The 14,813-nt window shown below is 40.2% G+C and overlaps 1 protein-coding gene across 1 annotated transcript in view; it reads left to right on the forward strand.

Moving 5' to 3' along the window:
• The first annotated feature begins 6,098 nt into the window (after positions 1 to 6,098).
• The window catches only part of LOC137255712 (heparan-alpha-glucosaminide N-acetyltransferase-like), a 29,773-nt gene continuing 21,058 nt past the window's right edge, over positions 6,099 to 14,813 (forward strand). Inside the window, exon 1 of the mRNA XM_067793204.1 lies at positions 6,099 to 6,214. Coding sequence (XP_067649305.1) covers positions 6,148 to 6,214 — 67 coding nt within the window. The 5' untranslated portion in view covers positions 6,099 to 6,147. The remainder of the gene's footprint in view (positions 6,215 to 14,813) is intronic.

The raw sequence follows: 14,813 nt of genomic DNA on the forward strand, positions 1-14,813 counted from the left end.
AATCAATGCTGTTGGGGCCCAGTGACACGTGACAACCTGTTCAACGAGCTAATGACAAACATGAGTTCTTGAAGACCAATTCTTACCCGGATCTTCACCTGTCCTTTAGTCTGTGTTAAGATGTAATACCAGTGAACTATTGTAAGGGGCACATATTCATTTCATGCTTGCTATAGTTATTTATCCTTAACATGTGTTTGTCAAACACAAGCAGCTCTTTGTCAGCCAACTCTTACATGAGATTATACGCATAGAAAAGTTTCCTTCTTGCTGCAGTAATATCATTGTCTTTGTAACTGCTTCATCCTCACAGCATGTTGTCACCTCTCTAGAGAACACTCTGCATATTCATGAAACCGTTGGTCTTTTCTCTACAAGGGAATGTCAGTTTGGGCTCTCTGTGTGAAATACGCTTGTCGTGACTTGGTGTAGTTCTCCGTGCTTTCCCATGGACATTTTCTGAGTGACGAAAGCTGTATTTTGCGATCTTTTTAGGGGGTTAAGAACCGTGTTATCCTTTCATACAACACTTCAGCACAGTATTTAAATTCGAGAAGAAAGAAGATTTGAAAAAAATATGTTTTAATGTTTTAAATACATTGTGTGACTTCCGGTGGGAACTTTAAAACACGGTGCAAGATCGCATACGATCCTGCTCAGGTGTAACCAGGACACGAGTGGCTTCTACACCATCGCTGTTGGCTAAGTCCCATTGGGGGTGCTTGGCTGTGTCAGTCTGTGATGACTAAACCGCTACATGGACTCTGTGTGTGAAAAAGCATTGCGTTCGCTGAACTTTTAGGACTTTAAGGAGTTTTAGGAGTTTAAGTGCTATATAGTGAGTAAGTGCGTTTTCCGCCGCTCTTAGCAATATCCGTGCACTATCACGGCGGTGAACACCAGAAATGGGCTTTACACATTGCACCCATATGGGAATCGAACCCGTGTCTTCGGCGTGATGGGCGAACGCGTTAACCACTAGGTGCCACGTCGTGATATTGCTGGAATATTGCTAAAGGCGGAATAAAACAACTGTAACTTATCGGGTACCGTCATTGGGCGGTGTACATATCGAGTTTAACTCACGTCTATTCTATGAAATGATTATGATCTTAAAGGATATATTTATAACAGGAGCCCAAAGAAGTTTCCTTTATCTTCTGTCGTCTAGATTTGGCACAAATTTTATTTTTGCTTTGACTCTTGTGTATGTCTGTTTTAGGGTCTGTATGGCAATATGACAGTGTTGTGCGTTGCCTCAACATCCTTTACGCCAGCCACGAACTTCCGATGACGTTCGTTAGGGCTACACGATACTACCGGTATATTGCAATACGCATTTCAAACGATACGTATGGCAACATTTTGTTTTAAGAACCGGTTTACTAGGTAGAGAACATTAAAAAATGTGATTATCTGTATGTATTTAATTAAAATTTCATTCACAACAAATGTTTTCCTCATTCAATAAAAAAACCCGACATAGTGTAATACTAAAATTTGTTCCAAGGAAAGAAAATACCATCCTTGACCATGCAACCTGATTTTGAGACAGGTGTTATCAGAACCATAACACATGTTTATCGACTGAAAATGTAGAAAATAGGACTGACATGTACAATTGGTGTCACTCTCTGTCAAACACTTATGGTCCCAATATATCGCTGTACATATCCCAGTGCGCGAGTATCTGAATCGCAATATATTGAAATACAACTTAAACGTTAAATAGGGACATCATAACTATTGGTTTGAATTTATGTTGAAAGTGTTGAGCATTCCTTACAGCAAGCGTGGCTCCAGAGGCACGAGGCGCCGCAATTAGCCGTAGAAAGTTGCGCCCCTTTGATCTGTCATGATCACGTTCGCTCTCCCACAACTCTCTTCTCTTAAATCAGTTTACATTTTATACGCATGCCACTTACAGCAGATACTCCCTGATACTCCTGATAACAAATAGCATTTTTAATGGTAACTAGATGCAAATAAATTCAATTTATTCTCGACATCACACAGGAGCACTATGCCCTATGGCAAATTGAGGGCTGGGAGCTGAATGCGGTGTACTGGCTTGGATAGGGCTAAATCTAAATAAAAGTATATAAACTTCTAAGGCACGATTGCATCATGTTTAGAAAGGTGTTTGCAGGTAACGTTAAATCAGCTTCTGGGTGATTACAGTTGTGTTTCCGGAAGCAGTAATGCGACTGAAAGAGTTATTAATTCCGAACACACTCCTGATTCCACTTCTTTCTCCGGTAATCACCAAGTCAAGGACGGGGTGTTACTTAAATTAGATACCTGTGATGTAAGAACATAACATACAGGTGCTGTGGGGACACAGAATGAGGTTAGTCTACGACCAGTGAAAGTGTGAACCTTGATGTTTAGTTTCCAGGACACTTTTTCATTCAACACTACGATATTCAATAGTCTTAATAAGATACGTTATTTTGCATATATGGAAAAATGACAGAGATATTTTGTTTGCATTTACAATATGCTATATAATCCCCAACACTATAGTTTACCACTATATTCAGGGGCGGATCCATGATTTTGGAGGTTGCACAAAAATCAAAAAGGCTGAAGGTTAAGGGGAAATGATCCTCAGGGGATTTCGTTCGTCGGGGGAGGGGTGGCGTCCAGCCCTGATGTTTATTTGGCGATTTGTGTTAAAAATTAAGAGGGAATATGTTTCGCGATGTCGTTTCTATCACTACCGACGCCGCTTCCCATATCCAGAGTCGATTACCCGCTGGTCACGTGTATCACAAACACAATATGTTGAGTAGCAAAAAAGTATATTCACTAACAAACTCACAAATGTCCCCACGTGCACGTTAGGGATTCTTATTCTTAACTGGAAAGGTGATCAGGCTCTATAATGCGTTGATCACGGGTCATAAAGTTAAATTGTTTGGGACTTTTGCTCATACTATCAACCATCGGTTTCTCTAGTCCAGATTCGATTATTTACAGGCTGGCGTAATCAATAACCAACGAAACTTTTCTCAGAAGGATGATCTCTATCCAAAAGGTTCAAGCGTTCGCTTGCAAGAATGGAAAAGAGTTCAACTCCAAATCAAATACAAGATGTACTGGTCCAAATCAATACAACAACCGTGACAGTGTAAATCTATTGATAGGACTAAACATTCTTCTCATGCATCCAGTATGGGAAACAGTTTCCAAATTTTACTAGCCAGACGGGCTTGATGTGCCTGAAAGTTTCCAGCCACCAAAATAAAACACTTATGGTCACCCGTCCGATATTTGAATGTAGACACGGGCATCATTAGGTTGTTAATGTGATAATCTTGCATGATTTAAAAGTGTATTGTAACTTAACAAATCGGAGTAAATTATATCTTTACAAAATTACCCCATGAACATTCACCAGCCAATCAGGCCAGTGTCTGTGGAGACTGACCCGCCTGGATGTTTACTCGCCACGGGCTAGCGGTCAATGATTATTTCGTAGACAGTGTGCATCTCGACATTTGAACTTCCTCTTCTTATCAGGATATAAGTCGGGTCGCCTCGTCAATGTCAGCCTGCTCCCTGTACTTTGGCCCGTTGCTAACTAAAAACTGTCCCAGTTTGTCGAGGTCTTCATGGTGGCAAATATTCCAGAAACTTGCGTCCGTGTTCGAAATGTACTGAGCCTCTGTTCTTGAGATTACCTGTTCTTTTGTCAACAACATTTGGAATGTAGAAGTATCAGCAGTCAGGAACAAGGAATAGTCACTAAAGAACATTCAGATACATCAGCATTCACATTATAACGTTTTTACAATGTGTCAAGGTCGTTAAAGCTGCACAAAACACACATGACAATCACTTTCTTCATCCTTCAGATCTAGGTTAGAATCGGTCTTCATCTAACTGTACTTGGCGTAGGAGCCGAGTAACGGGATCGGGTGGTCATACCAGCTGACTTGGTTGACACATGTCATCGGTTCCCAATTGGGCAGATCGATGCTCATGTTGTTGATCACTGGATTCTCTGGTCCAGACTCGATTATTTACAGACCGCCGCCATATAGCTGGAATAATGCTGAGTGCAGCGTAAAACTAAACACACTCACTCACTCACCATTTACGTAGATCGATGCTGATGCTGTTGATCACAGGATTGTTGGGTCCAGACGCGATTATTTACAGACTGTCGCCATATAGCTTGAATATTTGCTGAGTGTTATATGCAACAACAAACCAACAAACAATACTTCACACGTACATATATTTTTCATGATTAATTCTTCTTTAATATTCTGTGGAATCTGCCTCGACAGATGGTCGTCAACAATTCATCGACGTTGATGATTTTAATTTGTATTTGGATCCATAAGATACCTAGGACACCCTCAACATTTGTACCATTAAAAAACAACTGCCATTCCTTGAGGGAATACAGAGACTTCACCACGTCCTTTTTCGTCATTGCATTTTAACGTATTACAAGTGAAAGTTATTGTTCGGGGGGAACTACCATCGTTGCCCGTATGCGATCGACAAACTAGTGGTTGATAGCATGAACAGCCAACGATCACGCCCTATTCCAGAAGGGATACCATCAGCGGGAATCGAACCCGGGTCTTCATCGTTAACAACTAGACAACCCCACCGCCCCACCTAACTGGGAGAGACGTATTGATTGAGGTCATTTTTAAGCAGAGCAATAGTGGCGATGTTGTTCATCATCATTATGACATCGATCCTCTGGATCACCTACCCAACTGATGTGAGTGAGTATACTTTTACGCCGCTTTCAGCAACGTTCACGGCGGGACACTAGAAACAGGCTTCACACATTGTATCTAACACAACTTTGAATCAGTGTAATGCCTTACAGTATCATAAGAACATACCAGCCCGCAACATCATTGAGATAAGAACACACAAATAACCGATAAGTTCATAATGTGAATAATCGGTAATGGCGGATGATAATAATATTAAATTTCAGCACACTGATCAGTGTCTTCAACCTGCTTCATGTAACACTTCCTCCATTAAACTAACGGCTGCTATAAGACTGTTCAAAGCTATGCTCCCTCGTCAGGATAAGTCAATGTGTCTTTACCCAGCTTCTAGCAATTTCGGGGAGGTTGATACCCGAAATGAATAAGCCTCTGAACGATGATAACGCCGAACGATGCTGGTACCTGTGAATAACGGTGTGTAATTCTTCCCATTCGGCTACGTCACAGTGTAAAAATACCCCAAACGTTTGTAAACAACGTTTGTGGATGTGTAATCTGTAAATCAACGACAAGACATTTTATATCTCATAAAACAGGCTGTAGGAGGAGATATCACTATCACAACTAAAATGCCGCTTTGAGAAACGACAATCTCTTTGACAAGATTCTAATACTAACGCGAAGACAGAGCACAGGAAATAGCAGGTCTCCATGTCGATATAAAACGTTAGAGCAACGTGCCAAAATGTCACATCTCATCGAAAATACATTGAAAAAATATGTAATTTTAAAAATCGGTCACTGGAAATATTTAAGCTGAAACATCTGGGGTCGTCAAATAAATCAGTAATCTGATAAAACTGTCATTGAGAATTCAGTCTATAACATCATGAAAAAAGGCGAAAACCTCAAGCGTTGAATGGGTTGAGAAAGTGGTGTCATGAGAGAGAGCCATGCAGACATATGGCGGCAAATATCAAGACAAAGTGACGATCCGCATCCAACAGCTCGTCTACAATGCAGTGACGTAACGTCAAGGTCGGGTTTAATCCTTCAAACCTAACACGTCAATGAAATTTAGTTGTCAGTCATCCAACACTCTCCTGCAACCTGTAACCATCATTGCATGCCCTTGCAAACCATCTCTGAAACGGACGACAAAAGAAAAAGCTCCCTTACCCATTGGCCGGAGAGACAAATCGCTATTTAAATGTCTCCAGCTTTTGACAAACATGCTTCCACTGGATGCTTTGGTAGTGTTTACTCGCAACATTGCTTTCTGCGTGAGAAAATTTACTGTTGCCAGCCGATTGTCAATTTCTTAAATCGCGGCCTCGTTTTCGTTGTCTCGTGCCTCGCTCGTGTCAGAGCCTCGGTCCTGCGTCAAAGCTGTCGTCTGCTCACACCAAAGCAGACGAGGACATCTGCGACAAGCAAAATGAACACTTCTACATGTTTGAGGATATATCCGAAGTTTTTTCAACTTGTTTCACTTTTTCTTTTGGGTAAGTATATCGTATTTTATATTTGATACATTTCAGGCTCCGACAACACCTTCATACGAAAGATACAAATAGGCGATTCTATAAAATAGGCAATCTGCATGTTAGTAATAAATCTTCGCTGTCACGTTTTAACGAGACAGTTCTCCTGTGGTTGACAAATCACTAAAATAGAGAAGACATAAATAGCAATATGCGACTTTACACTGAAAAAGCTGATTGTTTGTGATAAGTTATTTAGGCAAAGCAAGTTATTAACTATGTCCTAAATTTGACTCAGTATGGTTATTTGTTTTGTGCACCAAATCCTAGACATTGTCATTTTTAAATGGACACATTTGTCTCTGTAGCCTTATGAATGCTATATTAACGCATGCGTGTGAGGGTTTAAAGCTGTTAGCAGCGTAATGTCATCGTATGTCTTATTTCATCATATGAGAAGCGAATGGCCCGAGCCATACACGACTCATAGAAACGTCCTTAGAGAACAGCATTGTGCATTTTGTCTCGTTTTCACAACCAACATTCTGGAACAGGTTCAAAACATGAGTATGTTTTGGCATTCCTTCATAACTCCAAGCATTACCTTACTGTCATATAATTTCTGAGTATCATGTAGATCTATGGTGAAGCATGGACAGTGTTAAAATGTTTGAGGAAATCTGAGTGGGTTTTTTTTCGATATTGGAACCTATTGCTGTCATGAAGGAGTTGACAGGATTAAGTCACGCATCCGTTTGCGTTTGGTCACATACGCCGTTGAAGGCGTTCCTGTCAGAGACCTGAAACAAAGTTTGTGATTTTGAAATGTAGAGGTCATTTTGCATTTGTTGGTTTAATTAGCGAGTGAGTGAGATTTGTTTCCAGTATTCCAACAATATCACGACAGGTGACACCAGAAGTGGGCTTCACATATTGTATCCATGTGGGGAATCGAACCCGGGCCTTTGTAACAGACCTGTGGGTTAAATGCATAATATGCTGGTATGCGAGAGGACTGGGTTCAACGTTGTTTAACTGTATCCTGGTTATGTTATGTGTGTTCCGCGTGGGAGAAAACCCCGAAGTTATGCAGGTCACAGACGTGTATAATTACCATGTTTACCCAACCCCTGAGGTTCTTGAATCAAGCAACAAACCTAGAAACATGATAAGATTTCAGGATTCGAACCCAAAAGGGATGGGAGATGGGGGTTACCTGTTACGTTTCAGACGTTTTGATCAAATTATGTATTTGCTCTATCGGTGACTGTGGGGAGCAATGTTTATCAGCAACACATATATAAATACGCTAAAAGAGGCTTGTAAATAGTTGGTGAATTTCGTTTGAATTGGTTAACCACCTGGCATTTTTCGTCACCCCTGTTGATGATTGCGGAATATCAACCACAAATCCTTTAGCCTCCCTGTGTTTATGTAGTTAATCTGAGTGAGCCTAGAAGAGGACTTCCTGGTGGAAACAAATTAAAAGTACTTTCTGTTTTTCCTTCCTTAGTCATAAGTAATTATTATAGTACTATAACAGAGTGAGTGAGGTATTTGCGTTTCACGACACTCGTAGCATTCCAGCAACATCATGGCCGGGGACACTAGAAAAGGGCTTCACACATTGCAAACTTGTGGGGAATCGAACTTGGGTCTTCGGCGTGACGAGCGAACACTTTAACCACTAGGCTAAGGTTCACTACCTATAGATATGAGTCCAATCACTCGAATCCGATATGTTTCTAATAAATCACTGAATAAATACCTAAACATATTTCATAGTGCCTAGAGGCAATCAGTTATAACAGTTCACCGAAAATCCGTGATGACGTAATATTTCATACACAGTACGTATCTACGTATATTTGCGTATCTCTAACGCTAACTCTCTCTAAAGATCGCACTATATCAACGTTAATATGGAGCCTGTGCTACAAGCTCAGAGGCACAAACTGTCTCTGGGACGACTTTGTACGTGCCCCAAATTCAACACGACACAGAATCGCTACTGAGGCTACCGATATAGGTGTGTTTACCAGTAGATATTGCCAACATTATTGTCTGCCCCAGTGATGTCCCCACGAGACTATGCTAACATTTATTTTCTTACACACCAGGCATTAACCTACTTATGCAGAACGATAACTCAAAACTATCTGAACGGGGCTATATTTTTGACAGGCATATTAACGCACTGAATCTTACGAGTCGGCTGTAAATGTCTTATCCAAACAGGCTCGTAGCATGTTATTATGGAATAGGGTCTAGATTTTCGATGCTCTCTCAGCGCTAAGATAGTCGTAAGTTAATGTTAATGTATGGCACTTACGACCATCTTAGGGCTAAGAGTGCTTCGAAAATATAGGCCCTGTTTCAAGGTGAGCTGTAGAGCCTAACATATGGTGTGAACTTGAGTCAACCGAATTGTGATGTTTGAAAACTGAGGGTATTTTACTGTCCTTTATTCTACTCACCCCGTGATTTTTTGACGATTCATTTTTTTTACAATTAAAAAAGTCAAGATAGATAAACCAAATTCTGTTGTTACCAAGACGGTTTGAAATTTTGTCAATCACTGAATTGTTTGGTTGAGACCGGATTAATTGCAGATCGCCGTCATATTCGGTTTTCTCTGCTTCTGTTATGATCCCTGTTTTGGTGTTGTTATCCAACATTGAAGAAGCATTGTGTGCACCCTCAGCTCAGTTCTCGTCAGTGAGAGAAACGTCCTGTCCTTACTAAAGACTGCCACTGTCTAGGACACTTCTCTGCAGTTATATCACCTCATAGTCTTTATGAACCTCCTTTTTCTGGTTCTGTAGGATCGATCCTTTAAAAGTAAGTGAGTGGGTATGGTCTAACGACCCTTTCAGCAGCAAGAGGTGAATTGAACACGGATACTAGGCTACTCTACACTCCCTGAAAGTCTCTATATGGCTGTTGCACTGACATTTCATGGCAATAAGGAGTCGGGTCTGTAAAACTGATTTAAAAACAAAACAAAAGAGTAACCGATAAGCAAAAATTTCCAAATTTTACTGACGTAAACATGACCTTTCTTGGTTTCAGTATTGTATTACCTCCATGTTAGTTTACCAGAATGCTAATTTTTCAGTGTGCTACTGCATCTGTAAATGTGTCGACCTAAAACATATCTTCCTGCCAAATATGGAGGACTATCTATTTTGGCACACAAGCAAACAGAGCGTTTCCAATCCGAAGCTTATTTCGCCATGTATGTTAGCCTTTGACAATACAGTGATCCTGCTTTCCATGACACAGTGCATAGGTCAAATAGGAGCTTGTCAAAACAAATAAAGCAGTCTTTTCTGCAAGGATTTCTACCTCAAATAAATACGGAAGTATTGTATAATTAGCAGCCGCTAATAATGTTCAACCTACTTAGAGATTTAAATATGCTGAGGGTGTACACAAACCTGCATTTAGCTGTCTTGGTTTGCAGTTCTATTGTTGTGCGTAAGCCTTTCGTTATCCGTTGGAAAAACTTTGAAGTGGTTTAATTTTGAAAAGGTTGAATTTTATGCTTTATGTTAGATGGGAAGGGGCAATAGAGCTTATTTTATTTTTTGGGTTTGTGCCCATTGTCTGCACCTCCATGCACCATATCATGATAATACATGTTGCATTTGTAATATCATATCAGAAAATGACCGTGTTTGGCTGCTTAACTCAGACCTGTCCTACAACGAAGCACATGTGATACATGAAGTCTCACTTTAAGCAGTTGAGTTTGTTCAAAACTGCCTCTGTTCACCCAGCAGAAAATGGGTATTCGGTGGGATAAGTGACTATTAACCTTCTAACGAATCACAGGCATCTTGGGTTATCCGGGGTAATAACGAAAATCAGATTGTGCACTTTGAGCAGGATATTAAGACTGGAAATGCGCGTTCTGAATATTAATTATCATTAAGCAACAAACAAATGTTTCAGTTGAATATGGAGATGTAACATTACTTTGTAAAAAGACATTGTAGGTGTTTCGGGAAGAATAATTCAGTATCTCTGTATATTAAATATATGGATTCCTTTTTCTCTCAATGCCTTGATGCGGTACTACAATCGATCTCTTGACTACAAATGTATCTGCTAAGGATGAGTTCTGTGTATAATGAAATTGCAACGTGAGACTGCGAGTTAATTCAACTGGTATGGCACATGAACGTGATATCCTATACACGTGAAAAGTAGAAAATACTTGTAGGGGTCACCAAACTCCTTCCATTTGAATGTCTTGGATTTTTTTCTCAAGAACCAGTAAATGTCAGATCGTGCGCTAGCTCAAGTATGCCACGGGTGCCTCTGTTGTCCGTTTTTCACAACCGCATCCCGCGTTACAGAGAAGTCACTGAAATAGGTGTAGCCCTGTCCTCCAAACCTAAGTGGTCATAATTTCAAACGTCAAAGCAAGATGTGATGGGTGGAAGTATTTCTGTTAACAGACTGAACGTGAGGACCGGATAAGTTCACAGAAAACTTGCAGTTACAAAGTTATGCCGGGTCCGTTATCTGGACAACGATTAATAGTGGCCTTGTCCCACTTACGATCATCGTCACTCCTATACTTCGTCGGAGACTTGATGTGTTCTGAACATCATGTTTTAAGACTTTATCTGCCCATATTAGAATACATTGTTTAACACAATTAACAGCCGCAATGAAGCACCTGTGTCAAAGGTTCTCAAACCGGTTAATCCTAGAACCACAGAAAGCACATATATGTGTAGTATGTTCCCCCAACCCAACTGCTCCAATGTTCTCGTTTGAGTTGAAATGGTTTCCGGCTATAGTTACCTCTAGCTTTGCTAACAGATACGTGAGAACATGTGGACAGCGAGAACATTATGAAGGCGTTCAGAGTCAATCAAAGCTGCCCTTGTTGTTTACCCCTTGGACAGTGAGTTGTGCTCTGGGTTATTGTATAGATACCCGATCTAATACGTGTACGACGTCGTGTTGTAATGATCACGACTCCAAGCACTACCGTTGCTTTGTGACGGTAAGAACTGCCTTTTGCTGATCAGAGTCCAGATCCACAATGGTCTCCTAGCTATATGAAATTTCGTGACCCTTTCCCTCAGTACATCGTCTATATACTGAGACGGTATTTGTTTCATGGCTGCTATTTTCTATTCCAGCGTTAAGACGACGCCTAAAATAATCGAGTTGGATCACATAATTCAGTTCTTGATATTATGAGCAAAGATGTTAGCTGTCTAGATACTAGATACATTCCATGTCCTCTAAAGACCAGGCTAGCTATTCTCGAAACGTTCGTAGCCTTACGAAGTTCTTAAGCCCATTCGTAACACATTTTCGCTACGACCAAAGTTAGGAATTCTTAGGGCTACGAACGTTTCGAGAATAAGGATCCAGCATGGGTTGTTGGGGTACCTTAACTAACAGCGTGCACAACGGGAGCAAATAACTAAATATGGTATGTGACAAAACTCTTAACACTATCGTGATACACAGTAATCCTCTGTCCTCGGGGTGGGGCAGTTCCAGGGAACCCGTTGAGAATAACCAATTTATAGATTTATGAATCATTTTTGCAGTTAAAGGATTTTGTATCATGTGATTTTGTATCCTCATTCGACGCAACAGCTACCTGTACTACTGGAGTTTCACTTTGTAATCTTAATTTGTTATAAAACACATATCTTCAAAGAATCAGTGAAGATCAATATTAGAAGCAGTCTTCAGCAACGTATACTTGTCGTAAGAGGAGAGGATTGGGTGGACCAGACTCAGGTATTTACAGACTGCCGCCATACAGCTGGCATATTGTGAAGTGCGGAGTTAAACAACATCCAAACCAACTCAAAACGTGAAGTGACGCCTAGCGGGATCGGGTGGTCAGACTCGCTGACTTCTTTGACACGTCATCTTATCCCTGTTGCTTGGGTCGATGCTCATGATGTTGATCACTGGAATGTCTAGTCAGGTGCTGTTATTTACAGACTGCTGTCATACAGCTGGGAGCGTGTTGCGTACAACATTAAACAACAAGCAAACCAAACTGCTATGTTGACAATAACGCACCTATTTACCCAGATGTACCTTTACGTATAGACCCCTTTCTTTCTTGCACGGAAGCAAAACACGACCTTCGCCCGCGACATGTTCTTTCATCCTGGATTTGTGGGAGGAGAAACTGATAGTGGGGACTAAGTATGTCCTGCCCTTTCAGTGGCCTTTTTGCAAGAGAATCTCAAACAGCTTAATTTGTCACACCTCACAAGGGCATGAGGACGTTGCAAAATTCATCCGAGGGTCACAATAAGTTACTTTCCTAACGTCATGCAATGGGCTTTCATACTTGGCTGAGCATATCGTCTTTGTCGTTCGAGTCTTTGTAAATCACACACACATGTAAACGAGGATTTAGGATCATGTTCGAATCCTCAGTATTGTTTCAGATAAGCCTACGTGCACCAACATCCGTTAGTTTTGATATGTGAACATCTTGCCTGAATTCGGATAATGCTTAAACATACATCCATTTTTATTGCATTGCGTCACAGTCTTAGGTAAGGAATGTTATTTTAAACCGTGTATTCAGAAACACACACATTAAGCTACTCTGATTCAACAGACAAAAACATGATTTTGAAATTGGCTTTTATCCAAAGTCTGAAACTACATAAATGTCTCTATCTCTATCTCTACGTACTGTATTACGTAATGCAGATTCTATGAGAACAGCGCTTTAAAGAATTTAAACTTCGTTGGTTTTTTTATGCCCAAGCTGTATTGATGGACGATGATGATGGACGTATTCATTGTCTTGGTCTCTGAAGCAAAGGTGTACTGTGATCGAAGTGGATTCAATGCAAATAGCAATATAATACTGTGAATAGTTTACCTTTAAAGATTAGTATGGCCCATGTGCAGAAACCACATGTTCGAAGTGACGAGCGAAAGACGTAGCCACTAGCCTTTCCCATAGACCAGTTATTTACTGTGTCTACGTGTATAGGTGCATTGCTGTACATGTGGGAATCACGCGATGGATGTGGATTATGCCTAATACTCGGGTAACAAGATGAATGAAGATCATTTGTCAAACTGTCTTCTGCTGTGGTGTCGAAGTATGACATACTTGCTCGTTTCTTTAATGATAACATAAAAGTCCATAATTGATTTAATGTAGGATGGTCTTAAGTGGAAGTCTTCTTTGAAAGGTATTTTAGAAGTTGTATAGATGAAGGAAAACCAAGTTCTATGGATAGTCAGCTTCTTTATTGCATTTAGTGCGACGTTCCGGTTCAGGTGCTTTGAAATGGCTAAATTTACTACTTTCTAGTAAACTTTGCAGACTCACAAATACCCTAATAGTCTGTTATGCATTGGGAACTTCGGGGATCGACCCGGTTAAAATGAATGCGTGTTGAATGAAATAAATATTTTAGAGTATTTTTTCTCCATTTTCTGTGTGGCACTTGGCTGTTGAATTGAGATTACGACCCCATGACTGCTCTTAGTTCAAATATTATATGGTTAGGATGTTGTCGACATCGCTATTAATGTGTAGCAGGTTACTGTATATTAGTATGCAAAGCAAAGAAAATGGCTGTAGTTTCTTTAATTCGTTTGTGGAATTGGTATAATTTTGTAATTCTATCGAATGCATAAAATTATTTCAATATTTCAAGGATGGATTATTGCAACATCCCCCTTGCTTATTCTCCAGAAAAGATCATCACCAGATTGCAATCAGTCCAGAACATAACAGCCAGACTTGTTTCACTCTCCCCAAAAAGGCCCTATCACTCCCTGATCCTCAAAAACCTTCATTGGCTTCCTGATCTGCTTAGCTTATCAGTGCTTTATCTTATTTCTGTGAACTGCGCCAGTCCTACATTCCAATCAGATCCCACCGTTCAGAATCTCAACAACTATTCATTGTACCTAAAGTCAGACTGTGTAGTTCCAGACAACGATCATTTCCCCTCTCAGCAGCGTATCAGTGGATCATGATCATTCTCCCTCAACGACTACCTGCTTCTCCTACCTACTCCTCTTTCAGGGCTCTCCCTTACGCGTTAGCTGAACAGGCCTTTTTTCTTAAGGCTTTGAGCAAAATATTCATCCTGGAATGGCTCCATTAAATTGAAGTATCATTATAATTATGTAACTACGGGATATTTTTTGCCAAAAGGATTCATTTCACCAACCCTTAATGCATAGTGCCCGTATATTACGTATGTCCACTAATTGGACGTGATGATGATAGACAGTGAGAATGAACATATACTTAATTCACAGAACTCGAATATCTGTCGTATTGAACGGACAAATTTGTCAAACTGATAAGGATAAACTGACAAGAAAAAAATGAATGATTTTAGTGATAAGAATTTAAGAAAAGAACAATCTGATTTCAGTGGTCAAATAACAGCCAAACCTACACAATGATTCCACCTCAAAGTAAAATGTTTAACACATTAACATCAGCATCTGTGATTTTTCGTTAGACAATATGTGTTCAACTTTTTGTTCCGACCAGAACAGAATATATACGTTCGTATAATGCTTCTGTGTGCAAATGACACCACAGGAAAGTTTAATTTTAAGACTAAACACACATAAT

The sequence above is a fragment of the Haliotis asinina genome, chromosome 11 (assembly GCF_037392515.1).
Source record: "Haliotis asinina isolate JCU_RB_2024 chromosome 11, JCU_Hal_asi_v2, whole genome shotgun sequence".
Taxonomy (NCBI): Eukaryota; Metazoa; Mollusca; class Gastropoda; order Lepetellida; family Haliotidae; genus Haliotis; species Haliotis asinina.